An 18,642-nucleotide genomic window follows, 5' to 3' on the forward strand; every position below is an offset into this window, starting at 1 on the left:
GCCCTGTTGTTGTTGTTTAGTCGTTTAGTCGTGTCCGACTCTTCGTGACCCCATGGACCAGAGAACGCCAGGCACTCCTGTCCTCCACTGCCCCCCGCAGCTTGGTCAGACTCATGCTGGTAACCTCGAAAACACTGTCCAACCATCTCGTCCTCTGTCGCCCCCTTCTCCTTGTGCCCTCCATCTTTCCCAACATCAGGGTCTTCTCCAGGGAGTCTTCTCTTCTCATGAGGTGGCCAAAGTACTGGAGCCTCAGCTTCATGATCTGTCCTTCCAGTGAGCACTCAGGGCTGATTTCCTTAAGAATGGAGAGGTTTGATCTTCTTGCAGTCCATGGGACTCTCAAGAGTCTCCTCCAGCACCATAATTCAAAAGCATCAATTCTTCGGCGATCAGCCTTCTTGATGGTCCAGCTCTCACTTCCATACATCACTACTGGGAAAACCATAGCTTTAACTATACGGACCTTTGTTGGCAAGGTGATGTCTCTACTTCTCAAGATGCTGTCTAGGCCTGTCATTGCCCTTCTCCCAAGAAGCAGGCGTCTTTTAATTTCGTGGCTGTGCCCTGCTGCTTACCAAAGGTGCTCCAGGCTGAGATGGCTCAGGGCGCGTTTCCTCCGCCGCCCGCCAGGGGTCGCCGCTGCGTTCGGGACGACCGGAAGTCTTCCCCTCTCCTCGCGGACGACGACGCCGGCAACAACAACAACAACAACAACAGGCACGTCCTGGAGTACCCGGATGTTCCTCGCCCGCCGTTTCCGCCTGAGGGAGCGAGCGAGGCGCCGCTGCCGCTGCCGCCGAGAGTCCCCGGGCTGCCCAGCGTCGCGAGGTGGGCGATGGCGGAGGCCTCCGCGTCCTGCTCCTCCCCCTCCCCGGCTGCTGCTGAGGAGAACGGGGGCCCTTCTCCGCCCCCCCTTCCTCCCAGGGGCCCCGAAGGCGGCGGCGGCGGCGAGGAAGAGGAGGAGGAGGAGGAGCGGGAGGTCGGGGGCCGCCCCCACCCAGGCTGGAGCGAAGCCCAGTTCCGGCGCTACAGCTTCGCCACGCGGCCCATCCCCAGGCTCCGCCACGGGGACCCCAGGGCCGAGGAGCTCATCGAGAACGAGGTGAGCGGGTTGGGCTCCTTCCCAAACACAAAACACACGCCCCCCCCTCGGAGGAAGGGGGGAGGGGTCCCCTGTGCTGAGACCCGGGGGGGTGGGGGGGGTTGAGAGGGGTAGGGTGAGGGGTTTGGCCTCCTCTCCTACGGTTTGCCGCCACCTTGGTTAGGGTGTCTCTAGCATTGTTATTATTATTGCACACACAAAAATACGCATATGCATTTATACATTCCTGTCTGTCTAGCCATACCCCCAAATGTGTGGGGGTCGGGGGTGTATATATATATATATATATATATATACGCGGACGGGAGGAAAGGGGGAGGGGTCCCCGGTGCTGAGACCCGGGGAGGGGTAGGGAGGGTTGCAAACGCCCTGGCCCCCTCTCCTACGATTTGCCACCAGCCTTGGTTAGGGTGCCTCCACCAATATTATTATTATTAAAAGGTAAAGGTACCCCTGCCCGTACAGGCCAGTCTTGACAGACTCTGGGGTTGTGCGCCCATCTCACTTAAGAGGCCAGGGGCCAGCGCTGTCCGGAGACACTTCCGGGTCACGTGGCCAGCGTGACATCGCTGCTCTGGCCAGAGCCAGAGCCAGAGCCAGAGCCGCACACGGAAACGCCGTTTACCTTCCCGCTGGTAAGCGGTCCCTATTTATCTACTTGCACCCGGAGGTGCTTTCGAACTGCTAGGTTGGCAGGCGCTGGGACCAAGCAGCGGGAGCGCACCCCGCCGCAGGGATTCGAACCGCCGACCTTTCGATCGGCAAGTCCTAGGCGCTGAGGCTTTAACCCACAGCGCCACCTGCGTCCCTTATTATTATTATTACACACACACAAATATGTATATGTATTTATACATTCATTCCTATCTGTCTATCCATACCCCTAAATGGGTGGGGTGGGGTGGGGGTGTACACACCGACACACACACACATATATGCATTGCAGGGGTTATACTAACTAGATGATCATCAGGGTCCCTTCCAATTCTGTATACCCTGCCTTTTTCCTTGACAGTGACTTAAGGCAGCTTACAGTGAGAGGGATGGAGGCCTGAGTTTCCTTCCTGGAGGAAGTGGGGCGTCCCCTCTGCTGAGAGCAACCCACCCATGCCCACCTGTCTGCTTCCCCCCGCTTTGCCACCAGCCTTCGTTAGTGTGCCTCCAGTATTATTATACATACACATTCTTAAATATACACCTTGCCTTTTCCCCAAACAGAGACTCAAGGCATCTTACAGCTAAAAACAAATCAGCTAAAAACAGAGAAAGAAGCTTTCATTATAAAAACCATTAAACATTGATAGAATTAAAACTAATTACACATAGGTGGTGCTGTGGGTAAAAGCCTCAGCGCCTAGGGCTTGCCGATCGAAAGGTCGGCGGTTCGAATCCCTGCAGCGGGGTGCGCTCCTGCTGCTCGGTCCCAGGGCCTGCCAACCTAGCAGTTCAAAAGCACCCCCGGGTACAAGTAGATAAATAGGGACCACTTACTGGTGGGAAGGTAAACGGCGTTTCCGTGTGCTGCGCTGGCTCGCCTGATGCAGCTTTGTCACGCTGGCCACGTGACCCGGAAGTGTCTCCGGACAGTGCTGGCCCCCGGCCTCTTAAGTGAGATGGGCGCACAACCCCAGAGTCTGTCAAGACTGGCCCATACAGGCAGGGGTACCTTTACCTTTACCTTTACCTAAAACCACACACAATTATAATCAAAACATCATGGCACCAGCCCTTTAATTAAAAGCGGTCAGTTTCCAGAAGGTCTTCACCTGCCGGCAGAAGGATAGGAAGGAGGGAGCCAGAGAGGGTGTTCCAAAGTTGCCTGGGAGCAGCCACCACAGAGAAGGCCCTCTCTGTATCTATGAGGGTGGCGGGACCAAGAAGAGGGCCTTCCTCAAAGATCTCAGATCCTGGGAAGGTTCACATGATGGAGTAGGGTTGCTGGATCAGGAGGCTTCAACCTTGAAAAAATAGGGGGGAAAGGGGGGCATAGAGGGAAGTTTTCCCACCTCCTCTTTTAAACATCCCCATGGTAGGAATATTCACTTTTGACAAGCAACCTTCAAATAAAGGCAAGCTGGCCCACGCATGCACAGGTTAGTGATTTGTGGAACATAGGCTGAGGAAAGAAGAGGGTGGTTTTTATATTATTTTTGTTGCAAAATATTTCTTAGTCACCTGGATCCCCTTTTTACTCATTATACTTTATTCTGCAGTTGCTATATGAAAAACCTGCTGATATTGTTCCTGTTTCAGCATTCCCGTTCCTGTGCGTTTACAACTAAAAAAGGGCTTTGAAATAGCAAGTGGCGCTGCTGTGGTAAACTGGGGCATTGGGCTAACGGCAAGGTTTTGGATGTCTGCAAGACTAGAAGCAGCACCATAGTGGTTTGATTGCGGAATGGAAGGTGAGCAGCTTTAGGATAGGCAGAAAAAGTAGGCCCTTCTGCTGCCCGCCTTCTGCTCCCCAATTATTTATTTCCAAGGCTGATGTATTCTCATCATTGGAGTGATAGCCACCAACTTGGGTGACTTTAAGAGGGGATTAGACACATTCTTGGAGAATAAGGCTACTAATAATTAGTGTGCCTCTGAGCATCTGCTCCTGGGGTTCACAAGGGAGAGCGCCATTATAGGTGTCCCTTTAGGCCAGGCTTCCTCATGTTTTTGGCCTACAACTCGCATGATCCCTAGCTAGTAGGACCAGTGGTCAGGGATGATAGGAATTGTAGTCTCAAAACATGTAGAAGGCCGAGGTTGAGGAAGCCTGCTTTAGGTCCTTGGTTAGCGACAGTGAGAATAGAATGATGGATGAGATGGGCCTTTGCTCGATTTTACCCAGCTGGGCTCTTCTTATGCTCTTATGAATGCCTTTCATACTTTGTTGCCTTATACCCTTTCAAACAACTCTTTAAGTTCTTCAAAGACCTCTCAATAGAGGTATTTGGAGGCAAATCTGTGTTTGCTTCTAATATTTGAGTACAGTGTTAGAAATTTCCTGGGCGCCAGGCATATTTTGCTACTGGCTTGGGCCCAGTTGCGACTATATGGAGATTTCTGGGCACCAGGTTGGCAGCCAGCATCTCCATCGAGCCAGTGAAAAAACTTCTGCCTTAGACCATAGTTAATTCCATTTCCATTGTGTGTGCGTCTCCCTCTTGCATACTGGGGCAAATGAAATGTAAGGGCAAGCTACAGTCAAGCAACGTAGTTGAGATCGTAGAATTGTAGCGTTGGAAGGGACACTGAGGGTCATTTAGTGCAACCCCCTGTGTTGTGACCATAATTTAAGTTTAAGTTGCCATTTGGTGCCTAGCTTATATATCTCAGTTTTGAACATTATTTGAGTATCCTTATTGAAGAGTTAAGCATTTTGCTTCATGGCTTGAGCATTAAGCAGAAAGGTTAACCCCTCTCCATTCTGCTTTTTGACTTCTAGTGTTCCGCTGTATTGGGCTGTCATCAGTGTGTAAGGCTGTGCTTTATGAGTGACGGCAGTGAATAGTTGCAGCTACTTTGTTGTGTATGGGTTTCTCTTTATTTCCTTCCATTGCTTATTCCTAGTTGCAAAATCAACCTGAATATTTGTGGCTGAGAATTAGATACCTCCCACCTTACCTTGGGATTTTGCATTGCTATGCCTTGTGCTTTTTTCTTGTCTTTCCTAGGAGCCAGTGGTGTTGACAGATACAAATCTGGTGTTCCCTGCTCTAAAATGGGATCTGGACTATCTTCAGGAGAACATTGGGAGTGGGGACTTTTCGGTATATAGAGCAAGCACACACAAGTTCCTGTATTACGATGAGAAGAAAATGGCAAATGTTAAGAACTTCAAGCCTAAGTCAAGCAGGGAAGAGATGAAATTCAGCGACTTCGTTGAGCAGCTCCAAGAAATAGAACAGCAGGACAGTGGAGAAAGGTAACATCGGTTGGTGGCTTGGCGGTTTGGTTCTGTCATGAGACATGGACTGAGTTCTTCTAAGGCAGGAGTGGGAACCTTTTTCAGTCTAAAGGCTGCATTCTCATTTAGGGGACACATTTCAGTGGCGGGTGGGGCCAGAGTGGATGGAGCAACTGGTGTAAGTTTTATCTCAAGTAAGTTGTAAAGCAGGACTGGTGAAGGGTGTGACATAGGAAAATAATAATAATAATAATAATAATAATAATAATAATAATAATAATAATAATAATAATTTTATTTATATCCCGCCCTCCCCAGCTGAAGCCGGGCTCAGGGCAGCTAACAACAATAAAATAGTACAACATTCTAAAATCATTTCATTATAAAATTAATTCAAATCAAATTGATGGCAACCATTGGGCTAGAGTTCTGTGAAGATTGTCAAAGGAGGGAGTCAGGCTGTGCCCTGACCAAAGGCTTGGTGGAACAGCTCTGTCTTGCAGGCCCTGCGGAAAGATGTCAAGTCCCGCAGGGCCCTAGTCTCTTGTGACAGAGCGTTCCACCAGATCAGAGCCACAGTCGAAAAAGCCCTGGCTCTAGTTGAGGCCAGCCTAACCTCTCTGTGGCCTGGGACCTTCAAGATGTTTTTGTTTGAAGACTGTAAGTTCCTCTGTGGGACATACCAGGAGAGGCGGTCCCGTAGGTACGAGGGTCCTAGGCCGTATAGGGCTTTAAAGGTTAAAACCAGCACCTTAAACCTGATCCTGTACTCCACCAGGAGCCACTGCAGCTGGTATAGCACCGGGTGAATGTGATCTCGCAGCAAGGACCCCTTAAGGAGTCTTGCTGCGGCATTCTGCACCCACTGGAGTTTCTGGGTCAGTCTCAAGGGCAGCCCCTTGAGTTCTGAGGGCAGGAAGAGTCCTGAGGGCCAGATAGAGAGGGCTGGAGGGCTTCATTTGGCCCCCAGGCCTGCGGTTCTCTGCTTCTGTTCTAAGCGGCTAGTCTGAGATATCATCCCTGGCTAGCTGCTTGCAGGGTTTTAAACTGAAGGAAACGGTGAGACATTCTACATCATACAGAAATTCTGTCACAGTGCAGATTGATCCAAAACAGAATATATTTCTCTCTTCAGACGGTCAAATCCTGTACTTCCTACCTTGTAGGGAATTCCTCCACTTTCCTGTTCACCCCCCTTTTACCATGCACAAGCGTCTTCCTGAAACAACAGGATCATATCTAGTAGTTATTGTGCTAGTATTGCTGCTGAAGGCATCCAATAAGTGCGTTCCTTTGGGCAGCACTCAAGGTGATGGGGAAAAGAAATAGGATTCTGGACTTAGTGGGGGGCTGGTTCCGGTGCTCCCTTTCCTATTAAATTCATTGGAAAGCGGCTGTGTAATTAAAGCCAAGAAAAAGGCTACAACAAAGGAAGTGCTGCACAGTTTGGGAGAAGAGACCCTTTGCTTCCTTGGTTGATTGCAGTGAGCAGAATCAAGGAGTCGCTCATTCGCCAGTTGTACAACTGGATGTGTGTGGTTTTTTTTCTTTTTGAAAAATGGTTTAGCATTTTTGTCCATCCTCCCCAATGCTCAAAGCAGCTTCCTATAAAAATAATAGAATAAAAATAATAAAAAGATGCAGTTTTGAAAATAAGAGCATCATAAACAAGGGCTTTTTATGGGTTGTTTTATGGTTGGTTATATATGAGAACTGTTTACTCTGCTACTGCTATTTTAATGCTAGCTATTTTTACTGCTATTTTAATGGTGTATCTTACTTTGTTGCAGCCCATCTGGAGGACATACACCCTAAAAGGCAGGCTAGGAACCTATTATCATAATCAGTATAATCAATAGCAGTTTTAACACTAGGTCACAGTCCCTAATCCACTGCTGTAGGTCTTTTGGAAGATAGGTTTTGCATCCTGTCTGAAAGGATACAAAGATAGGACAGCTTCTAGACTGATCTCTGAGAATGAGAGTACCTGAAACCATGTGTTTTGTGCATCAGGGAACAGATGGGTCATCCTGCATGTGTATACCTGCCCAATTTCTATTGACTTGGTACTGCTCAATTGAATCCTTTCCTTAAATCTGCAGTCCTCTGGGCGAAGTTAGCCTTTGCTTATCAGGTTTCTATATAAGTGAATGTATTTTTGAGGCATTGGCTAAAAATGAATGAAAAATGGCAAGCAAGATCTTCCTTTTTGCAGACCTACATGTAAAATTCTCCTTTCCCCCTTGTTTTCTGCCATGTGCAGGCTTTATCTGCAACAGACTCTGAACGACACAGTTGGGAGAAAAATCGTGGTGGATTTCCTGGGCTTCAATTGGAATTGGATTAACAGGCAACAGGCAAAGCGAGGCTGGGGTCAGCTGACATCCAACTTGTTACTGATCGGCATGGAAGGTAGCAGATCTGCCTTAGACTTAAATGTGCCTAAAGGTCTTTGGACAACTCATTGCATTTTGCTTTTAGCATAGACAACTTCTTAGGGATTCCTTTTGCACACAAACATCCAACATCTAGCCCCTGTTATCTCATATACGAAAATCTGACATAGGTGATTCAGAGGCCTGATTCAAAGAAGCGGTGTCAGGGATGTAGTCCATAGATGCCAGGATAGCCAACATTATGCCTCCCAGATCTTGCTGGACTCCAGGCAGCATGGCCAGCGAGCAGGGATGATGGAAGTTGGAGTCCAAACGTCTCGAGGGCATAACTTTGGCTACCCGAGGGCCTCTTGTTCACAGGTTACATCTGAAAAGATAAACCACACTTTTCTTATTTGGTTCTTACTTCTTTCACATGCTTCCATTCCCTCTGGCTGCACAAACAGGCCGCATGGCAGTTATCTGACTGCTCTAGTGAGAAGGACTTTTTGCATGTAACTAATTCTTCCTTGTCCTGTAACATGTACTACTGTCTTGTTGCGAGGACCCAGATGATGCAAGTGCTATAAACCGATGACATACATTCATAAGTGTCCTCTGTATAACTGAATACACTGTTTAGATCCCCCCCTACGTAGAACTTGATTTATTTTGGTGCATGACCGATGCAGATCACCCATTGTAAGGTAATGATTCTATCCTGCCTTTCAGGGCAATCTCTCACAAGACAGCCTACAGTAAAACCATTACACTACCTCCCTTGCTTTGGATAGCTCTCTGTATGGAAAACTATTATTCAGAAAACCTCTAAACCACAGCTGTTGAACTGGTTTTGAATTGGTTTGTCAGTGGCTTTCCTTATGCAATGATGGGAGCTGTTGCCTTCAGTGGGTCCTGAGAGTGTTGTTAAATTGCCCAACATGCTCTTAAAACTTTATTTTCTAACGGTTTACTTGTAATGTAGGCACACCCTCATTATTAATACTTGTGTTTAGAGGGCTGTCAGGTTTACAGTGTCTCTGTTTCTTTTTATGAAGGGAATGTGACTCCAGCACACTATGACGAGCAGCAGAACTTCTTTGCTCAGATTAAGGGATACAAGCGTTGCATCCTGTTTTCCCCTGACCAGTTTGAGTGCCTCTACCCTTATCCTGTGCACCACCCATGTGATCGGCAGAGCCAGGTAAGGCGGCATCTGTGCCAAATGGCCCCTACTTTGTAGGAGTATGTGATATTAAATATTTGGGTGGCATTCAACTTAGTTTAACACAGAGTAGACTGATGGAAATGAATGGACCTAACTTCTTCACATTCTTTAATTTCAGTGGGTCTGAGTAAAACTGAGTTGAATACTATCCTTTGTTCTGATCAGATGGAAGATTCACACAGGCTTCTATGTCCTGTCTAACAATGACCAGCCTGAAAGAGGTCACAAGCAAAACGTGATCTGTATTTTCCTCCTGTTATTTGTGGTCAACAACTCTTTGTCCTGTTCAGGCCTTACTTGCTGGTGTTTAGTCTGATAATTTAGCCTAACCCCTTGATGTTGAAGGAAAGAGACATGAAAAGCAACAACTGTGCTGCAAAGAAACCCCAGTGTGCAAGCAGGTGCTTATATGTGGGGTTTCTGCACACAAACACGTCCTGCTTTCTTTTCAAACGATTGCATGTGATTCAGTGCCATGGGGGAAAGTGTGGCTGTGCTCCAGATTAAACGCAGCAACGTCCCACATTACAGTGGTGCCCCGCAAGACGAATGCCTCGCAAGACAGAAAACCTGCTAGACGAAAGGGTTTTCCGTTTTGGAGGCGCTTCGCAAAACGAATTTCCCTATGGGCTTGCTTCGCAAGACAAGAATGTCTTGAGAGTTCCTGCGGGGTTTTTTTCCCTTCCCCCCCTTTTTCTAAGCCACTAAGCCGCTTATCAGCTGATCCGCTAAGCCGCTAAAAGCCGCTAATAGCACTAATCCGCTAAGCCGTCAATGGGCTTGCTTCGCAAGACGAACAACCGCTAGACGAAGAGACTCGTGAAACGGATTAATTTCGTCTTGCGAGGCACCACTGTATTGCGTTTGCATCCTGCCTCTTCTCTGAGGAACTCAAGATGGTTCTTCCCCATTTTACTCTCTCAACAACTCTCTGAGGCAGGTTTTTCTGAGAGAGAGAGTGGCTGGCCCAAGGACACACACAGAACTTTGTGGCTGATCGGAGCTTTGACCCAAATCCTACTCCCAACACACTAATCCCTATATCACACTGGCTCTCCAGTATGCAGCATCCATACTATACACTATACTTTACACTATACTAAGAAAGCACTATACTATTGGATGTAAGGTGAGTAGTGCATTGTGCTCTGAACATGTACACTCCACATTGGCATGAGTAACCAGTTTTTACAACCGTATGTGTAGTCTTGTCCAGGGACAACACATTAATGGGATGGAATTCGCCTTCCACCAAAGTATCTAAACAACCTACCAAATTTCTAGGTAGCCTATCTTTTTTTAAAAAAAATGTAAAAGCAAGACTCTAGCTCATGATTGGACTTCAGCCTGAACCCAACCTTCCCCATTTCATTTGCTTACTGTCTACCTATAGTACAGACATGCAACACAGACCTCTTTTCTACCATTTACTGATGTGCACTTAGGAGACAAACACAGTCTATTACTGTCTTACTTAATACTGTGTTAACTGATTTTGCTTTGAAGAAAACACATTGGGTTAAATCTAGAATTTAGTCTAGCACTTGACTTTCCAGGTTAACTTTTGTGACTAGTATGCAACAGGTTGTTGTCTCTACCTGAGCTCGTGCAGGTTTACCTGAGGGGAATTGGGGCATGGGAAGGACCACACTCTGGGGAACTCTCCAGATGACCTTTGTGACTTCAGCCTCTTCAGTGACATGTTCTTTTCTCCTGTTTTGCTAGGTTGACTTCGACAATCCTGACTATGAGCGCTTTCCCAATTTCCAGAACGTAGTTGGCTATGAGACAGTGGTGGGCCCAGGCGATGTGCTTTATATCCCCATGTATTGGTAATGAGCATAGACGGAGGATTGGACAGGGTGGTGTGGGAATGGGGCAACTGCAGCAGAACCCAGGGCCCCAGATTAAGGAATGGGAACCTTGGGCTCACAAGAGGCCTATGGGTCTTTCTCTTTTGACTCAGATGTATTGTAAGGCCTACAGTTTTTACCTTCTCTTTGTATTCAAAAGGGAGGGAGTGCTTCCTTTATCCTCAAGATACGGAGGATAAATAGGCTTTTGTGTTTTAAGGTGTTCTCATGCCAGAAGAGAGAGGAAAAATAAAAACATCCTTGACATTTGCTAGTAGCTTGGATTTGGGTGGGTGGGTTTAAGTAAGGTGAGGCTTATCCTTTTGCACTCTCACCATGGCAGTTCAACACAGGATCAAAATGTTCCAACCACTGAACATTTCATACACAACTGTGTATTGTTTTTAACACTGATTGGGAGCCGCCCAGAGTGGCTGGGGAAACTCAGCCAGATGGGCGGGGTATAAATAATAAATTATTATTATTATTATTATTATTTAGTCCATCTCTATTGGTTTTCTAAAAAAAAACCCAAGTAGCTGAGGCTAATCTCATGGGGTGAGTTCTCCTTTACTGTAAGGGTAGAGTAAGTGTGACCCAAGCTGGATGTGGATCTGTCCATGTAGCAATCTCTATGGGACTTAAATGGGAAATGGCGCACATCCCAAAGGAAGTAAAAGTATAGGGGAAAGAGAGAAAGTGCCTGCCTTCGGTTCCCGTAGCCCTTTCAACTTAGAATGAAAGTGAACCTACCTTTGTCAGGTTGGTACTGAAGGCGGGAAGCATGCTTTGTTTGTATTCTGAGATAAAGTATACACATGCAAGAGAGCACCCATTCATGGGAGTGTGATCCATCCAGCAACTTAAAATAAGGACAAATACAAACAGCAAGAGGTCACGGATAATCATAGCATAGTTCCCTGGCACGAAAAGCAAGTAGGATAGAAGCCAGGGGGATAAAAGAATAACAAAGGCTCAAGCTGAGCTGTCTGCCTTGATACTGGAGCACTGACGTTGTTAATTCTTAAATTCTCTGTGGCTAGAATTGGAAACGTATACAATTTCCCTGGCCTTTCTATTATTCTATTCAGGTGGCATCACATCGAGTCTCTGCTGAACGGAGGAATTACCATCACTGTAAACTTTTGGTACAAGGTAAACATGTCACTAGCTTTTGTTGCTGGCAGAAGAGAACTTTGCGCATGGACAGAACAGAAACATAGAGCTGCTACTTGAAATATTTGTTGTGTGGTGTAATGCAGTATTGACGTTGCTGCATTGTAAAATCTGTCCTCTTCATTCTACACACCTCTGAGGGCTGCTTAAGGTTCCCTAGAGTTACATTAACTCTTCCAAACCTGGCCTGTGTTCTTAATTCCATCTCTTAAAGAATTTGTAGGGCTGCATTGGTATTCAGTAAATTTGCATACCACCCTTCATCCAAAGAACACAGGGCAGTTCACAACATAAAAATACAAAAGGAGAACACAAAGTACCGTATTTTTCGTCCTATAGGGCGCACCGGCCCATAGGACGCACCTCGTTTTTTGGGGTGGGAATGAATTAAAAAAAATTATCCCCCCCCCAGCCGCGGCTGCCGCCCCAAGCCTCGCGCGCCCGGCGGGAGCTCCTGCCGGGCGCACAAGGCTTGCAGACACTCGCCGGGGCTGCAGGCTGCTGCCAGCAAGCCTTGTGAGCCCGCAGGAACTCCCACCGGGCTTGCAAGGCTTGCGGATAGCTTCCTGAAGCCTGGAGAGCGAGAGGGGTCGGTGCGCACCGATGCCTCTCGCTCTCCAGGCTTCAGCGAAAGCCTGCATTCGCCCCATAGGATGCACACACTTTCCCCCTTCATTTTTGGAGGGGAAAAAGTGCGTCTTATGGGGCGAAAAATACGGTACATAACAGAACAAAAGCAAAACTAACCAATAACACCCCCCCCCCCGCAAACATATTTAAAAGGACATAGAATGCTAATCAGCCAAAGGTCTAGTTAAAGATAAACTTTTTCACCTGACACCTAAAGATATGTAATGAAGACTCATGGGGAGCCCATTCCTCAAATGGGAGCCACTGCAGAAACTTCTCGTGTTGTCATCCTCTGGAGCTACCGTGGAGGAGGCACACAAAGAAGGGCCCCTGCGATGATGATCACTGGGTCCAAGCTGGTTCACATTGGGAGAGGCAGTCCATAGATATTCCCTCTGTGAAGTATGTAGTTCCTTGGGCTGAAATAATGCCTAATTGTTTAATGGTGATGGTTCTTTTAGGGAGCCCTTTCCTAGACCAGCATTTGTGCAGTGACCTCTAGTATGACTCTGTGCCATTTAGCTGCTAATAGAATACCAACCATTCTCCTGTCCCCCACTGTTTTATTGGCCACTGTTTTATTGTGCTTGTATGTGTGTGATGGGTGTGTGTGTGTGTTAGTTTTTTCAAGTAACATGAAGTGCTACAAACTTATGATCCTGCTGTTTCCTTTTGGATTTTCTGCTACCTCCCAAACCAGAAACCAGAGTGAGCGCTGCAAGTTTGATGCTAGTCTCTTTGTCTATATTATAATAATAATAATTTATTATTTATACCCCACCCATCTGGCTGGGTTTGTTTTGATTTGGAAGCTTCCTAAGTGTGTGTGTGGGGGGGGGATCCTCTTTGAGAGTATGAGCACATGTAAATATGTCGACACAAAATTTTAAAAATTCCTTCCAGTAGCACCTAAAGGTAAAGGGACCCCTGACCATTAGGTCCAGTTGTGACCGGCTCTGGGCTTGCGGTGCTCATCTCGCTTTATTGACCAAGGGAGCCGGCGTACAGCTTCCGGGTCATGTGGCCAGCATGACTAAGCCGCTTCTGGTGAACCAGAGCAGCGCACGGAAACGCTGTTTACCTTCCCGCCAGAGCAGTACCTATTTATCTACTTGCACTTTGATGTGCTTTCAAACTGCTAGGTTGGCAGGAGCAGGGACTGAGCAATGGGAGCTCACCCTGTTGCGGGGATTCAAACCACCGACCTTCAGATCGGCAAGTCCTAGGCTCTGTGGTTTAACCCACAGCACCACCCGCGTCCCAAGTAGCACCTTAGAGACCAACTAAGTTAGTTATTAGTATGAGCTTTGTGTGCATGCACACTTCTTCAGATACACTGAATGCACACGAAAGCTCATACCAATAGCTAACTTAGTTGGTCTCTAAGGTGCTACTGGCAGGCATTTTTTAAATTTTGTGTCAACTACGGCAGACCAACACGGCTACCTACCTGTAATGTAAATATGTGTTTGTGTTTTTCCCAGGGTGCCCCAACTCCCAAAAGGATTGAATATCCCCTAAAGGCTCATCAGAAGGTGGCAATAATGAGGAACATAGAGAAAATGCTGGGCGAGGCGCTTGGAAACCCACAAGAGGTAGGACAAACCTGGAAACTTATTGGGGGCCAAGGGGCTAAGTTGCACAGAAACCCCCGAGTTCTAATTGGGCCCTGAGAGCACCAAAACAGCCTAATTCTGTCAGTCGTTTGCAGTTCCTTAAATATGCATGAAGGGTTAACCCTGGGAGAAAAGAAAGGCTATAAATTATGACATATATTTATGTACCGTATTTTTTCTCTCTATAAGACGCACCAGACCACAAGACGCACCTAGTTTTTGGAGGAGGAAAACAAGAAAAAAAATATTCTGAATCTCAGAAGCCAGAACAACAAGAGGGATCACTGCGCAGTGAAAGCAGCGATCCCTCTTGCTGTTCTGGCTTCTGGGATAGCTGCGCAGCCTGCATTCGCTCCATAAGACGCACACACATTTCCCCTTACTTTTTAGGAGGGAAAAAGTGAGTCTTATAGAGCAAAAAATATGGTATTTATTATAAAATACCTCTGGACATCATCTACGAAGATGCCAGGGTGGTATTAAAATGAAAAGGAATACAAGCAAATCCGCTACAAAATGTGGGTTTTAATAGAGTCATACGAATTTGAGGTATCTCTGGTACTATTTGCCCAAAGCCAAGTGACATCCCGGTTTAACCTTTGAGGTTCAGCACTAGGTCGTTGGCAAATTGACATCTCTCAAAACTTAAGATACAGTGGTGCCTCGCAAGACGAAATTAATCCGTTCTGTGAGGCTCTTCGTATAGCGGTTTTTTCGTCTTGCGAAGCAAGCCCATTGACAGCTTAGCGGATTAGCGCTATTAGCAGTTTGGCGGCTTTTAGCGGATCAGCTGATAAGCGGCTAATCAGCGGATAAGCTGATAAGCGGTTTAGCGGCTTAGGAAAAGGGGGGGGAGGGGGAAAAACCCGCAGGAACTCGCAAGACATTTCGTCTTGCGAAGCAAGCCCATAGGGAAATTCGTTTTGCGAAGCGCCTCCAAAACGGAAAACCCTTTCGTCTAGCGGGTTTTCCGTCTTGCGAGGCGTTCGTCTTGCGGGGCACCACTGTACAATAAGATCTATATACTTCAGGAAACATGGCGGATTTCAAAAGTAGGCTGATTCACCCAAGGGGCAGGGTTTCAAAGGTCTTTGGAGTTCAATAGATGTTACTGTTAAGGAAAACCTCTGTAAACAATTGCACACTGGTGTTGCAAACAAGTGACAATTGACAGTGATTTTAAGGGCTGCTTGTTCTACCGGAGTGAGGGCTCCAAACATTAATGTTGAGTTCCAAGCCTATTATCCTTTACTGAGAATGGGTTGGAAGATAGACAAGGACAATAGAGACTTTAAAAAAGACTGGGAACCATTTATGTTGTATTTACAGAAATATTGTAAAGAAGTGGACTCACTAGATTTATATTCCTTTTTGCTTTTGAGACAATGTTGGTTGTGGTGATTATAAAGTTGTAAAACTTAATAAAACTTATTTTTTTTAAAAAAAGAGAATGGGTTAGAAGATGCACAGTAATTATTATTATTATTATTATTATTATTATTATTATTATTATTTATACCCCAGCCACTCTGGGCAGCTTCCAATCAAGTGTTAAAAACAATACAGCATTAAATATTTAAAACTTCCCTAAGCAGGGTTGCCTTCAGATGTCTTTTAAAGAGAAGGTAGCTGCTTATTTCCTTCACATCTGAAGGGAGGGCGTTCCACAGGGCGGGTGCCACTACCAAGAAGGCCCTCTGTCTGGTTCCCTGTAATCTCACTTCTCGCAATGAGGGAACCGCCAGATCGGTGCTGGATCTCAGTGTCCAGGCTGAATGATGGGGGTGGAGACACTCCTTCAGGTATACAGGAAATGAGGCCGTTTAGGGCTTTAAAGGTCAGCACCAACACTTTGAATTGTGCTCGGAAACGTACTGGGAGCCAATGCAGATCTCTCAGGACTGGTGTTATGTGGTCCCGGCGGCCACTCCCAGTCACCAGTCTAGCTGCCACATTCTGGATTAATTGCAGTTTCCGGGTCACCTTCAAAGGTAGCCCCACGTAGAGCGCACTGCAGTAGTCTAAGCGGGAGATAACTAGAGCATGCACCACTCTGGCAAAACAGTCCATAGGCAGGTAGGGTCTCAGCCTGCGTACCAGGTGGAGCTGGTAGACAGCCGCCCTGGACACAGAATTAACCTCTAGTGTTGACTTCAACGGTGTTCTGCTCTTTCCAGCTGTGTTTACAGTTTTTCATCTTGGGAAGATTTTTGGCTGTGCAAACATCACTCCATTCGGCATATGTCTATAGCCAACAGTTTTTGTGGTTTTACTCCTTTGTTGTTGTCTCAACAGGTGGGCCCCTTGTTGAATATGATGATTAAGGGGCGGTATGACTAATCCTCGGCCTCTGCGGTGGTGGATGTTGCGAGCTGCTTCACAGACAAGTGGAAGATACTAGGCGCTAGTATCGCGCGCAGAAATTGAAAGACTGAGGTGCTCCTGGCACAACTCTGCCCTGTCCTGCACCAACATAGGGAGTGACTGGTACCATCAAACACTCCCGTCCATCCCTCTTTCAACTTCACTTAACCTTCCAGAGGATCCCGTGCTTTACGACGTAGGAACCTAGCTGCCAAGGACTCATGTGTCTGCAACCTGCCAGTATACAGAGATTGGCGCCTGGTACTTGCCTGCCACCTGTCACATTGCAAAATACTTTTTTTGGGAGGGAGCAGAGTTTAGATTGGTCCTGCCAGTCTTTTGCGTTCATCCCACTAGCTGAATTGTATGATGTTGCATGAGGGGTGGACGCAGTAAGTCTCAAAGTCTTGAGAGTCTCCCGAAGCGGGAGAGAACCTTTGGCCATGTAAGACTCCACTGTCTGCTTATTTTGCCTGGGAAGTGAAAGCAATTGCATGCTGGCATCTGCATAGTTGCCTGTGTGTGAGAAGCAACTAGACAAGCCATTTAGATCTTCCCTCTGCACCTTGGCATTAGAAATCTCCCCGCCACCCCATCTCTGAGGTTTAGCTTCCGTGTTTGTCAAAGGTCGCCTTCTCTCCGATGGCACAATTTTCTAATGTAAAGCAAAATTATGGTTACAAGTACACAGAGGGAGAAGGTAGGGATGGAGACAAGAAAGTCTTCCAAGTCTGCTGTGCCAAATTAACATCGAAAACAGCGTTTTGGAGGGCCTGACCTCTTAATTCTGTTGGAAGTCCGGGCTGAAATCCCCATACACACAGATTCCCTTTGCTACACTCCGGATGGCTTTTCCACAATGAGCACCATTGCCCTTTGTCAGTAAAAAACACCTTTGTGTTGTGTTTCTCTTTCCATACATGGAAATGTTAATTTCACTCCATCCTCAGCCTTCTGCATACTGGATTATAATGGATAAATAGGTGGAGAAGGGGAACAGCAAAGTTACAGTAACACTTTATTGCAGTGATTTTTTCGACAGACTTCTATGTAGGGTGGAAGCCTCTATTTTCCATTCTATTCCACTTTTCCCTGCTTGGCAGGAAATGTGGGTGTTTCTGGCTGTGTTTCATCAAGACGAGAGTGCTGAGTTGAGATCCCAGCTTTGTTCCTTTGCCACAGAGGTGCTTTTCTGTGAAATGGAGAGTTTTGAGAAGACCTCGCTGCAAAAGCTTTGTCCCAGCAGGAGAGAGGTCATGACCAGCTTGCTGGGACAACACCTGAGCATGACTTCACCTTTTCTGGGACAGATCACACTATTACCCTTTTATTGTACGGATCACACTCCTAATCTTTTACTGTGAATTCAGAATGCAGTAGCTGAAGACATTCTGGAGAAAGCTGGGTAGTGGTTCAGATTTCACTGGGCAGGTCAGACTCTTTAATGAGGGAGCAATGGAGCTTGGTCATAAGCCAAACCTACTGTTTGATTTAGCTCTGCCAGCCACATAGAAGCAGTGGAATGCCAGAGTTCTTGCCATAGATAATAGATCGGGAAAGGGGATGGAATGGCTTCTGAAGAGCAAGATTGGACTTGGCAAATGGTAGTACTAATAAATGCATTCTGCCTTTGCTTGAGGGCAAAAGCAATTCTTGTTCTTCACGGAAAGTGCCCTGGATGTGCAGCAGTATTGGCCAGGGTGCCAACAGAGACTGGAGCAATTTGTGGAATTTTGTTGTTGCATAGAGCCCATGCGGAAAGGGGCCACTCGCCTCGCTTGGAATGGAGAGGATGGGACTTAAACACAACCTTCGGATCTCTCATTTCTTTTTGCCAAAGGTAACTTTTGAAAGTTTTTTAACGGTTGGTTTTTTTAAAAAAGAAGAAAAATAAATCATTGCGCCTGACCGGTGCAAGAACTCAGTTTACAATGCACTGATGGACTGATTAAGTTACTGTCTTCTCTTGTGTTTTTTTGTGTTTTTTTAATCCTATGCTTTTGATGCCCTGCTGTGGTATTGGGAAAAGCTCTGTGTGTGTGTGTGCGTTTTCTGTGATGATGTGTGAGGACATGTGGGAAAGGCGTAATGCATCCTGAAGCGTAGTTCTTAAAATAAAACTGTCCAAAAAGAGAAGTGTGGTGTTCCCTTTGTTCTGCCCAACAAATGGCCCTCTCTATCAGAGAACTCGATCAGGACTGTGGGAATGGCTATCCCTTTGAGGGCTGTGGCATAGGCTCGCTGTGTAGTGCTCAGACTCTTGATGCTGTTGCTAGAACCTTGTGTTTGTAGATCTCTGGAACTACAATTTTCGCCTACACCGTTGGGATCTCCGCTCGGCCAAGCTGATAAAGCTCATCTTCCTCCAAGTCCTTCAGAATCGCCCTCCCGACGAAT

General features: G+C 46.7%; 1 protein-coding gene across 1 annotated transcript; it reads left to right on the forward strand.

Moving 5' to 3' along the window:
* Positions 1-598: 598 nt before the first annotated feature.
* On the forward strand, positions 599-18,381 carry HIF1AN (hypoxia inducible factor 1 subunit alpha inhibitor; the record flags this gene model as incomplete). The annotated part of the gene is made up of 8 exons (XM_079975334.1): positions 599-1,105; positions 4,771-5,021; positions 7,267-7,415; positions 8,437-8,582; positions 10,332-10,438; positions 11,551-11,614; positions 13,750-13,860; positions 16,177-18,381. The coding sequence occupies 8 exons, from the start codon at positions 599-601 to the stop codon at positions 16,219-16,221; spliced, it is 1,380 nt and encodes a 459-aa protein (XP_079831460.1). The 3' UTR covers positions 16,222-18,381.
* Between the last annotated feature and the right edge of the window lie 261 nt (positions 18,382-18,642).

Source organism: Podarcis cretensis (assembly GCF_951804945.1).
Source record: "Podarcis cretensis genome assembly, chromosome: 5".
Lineage (NCBI taxonomy): Eukaryota > Metazoa > Chordata > Lepidosauria > Squamata > Lacertidae > Podarcis > Podarcis cretensis.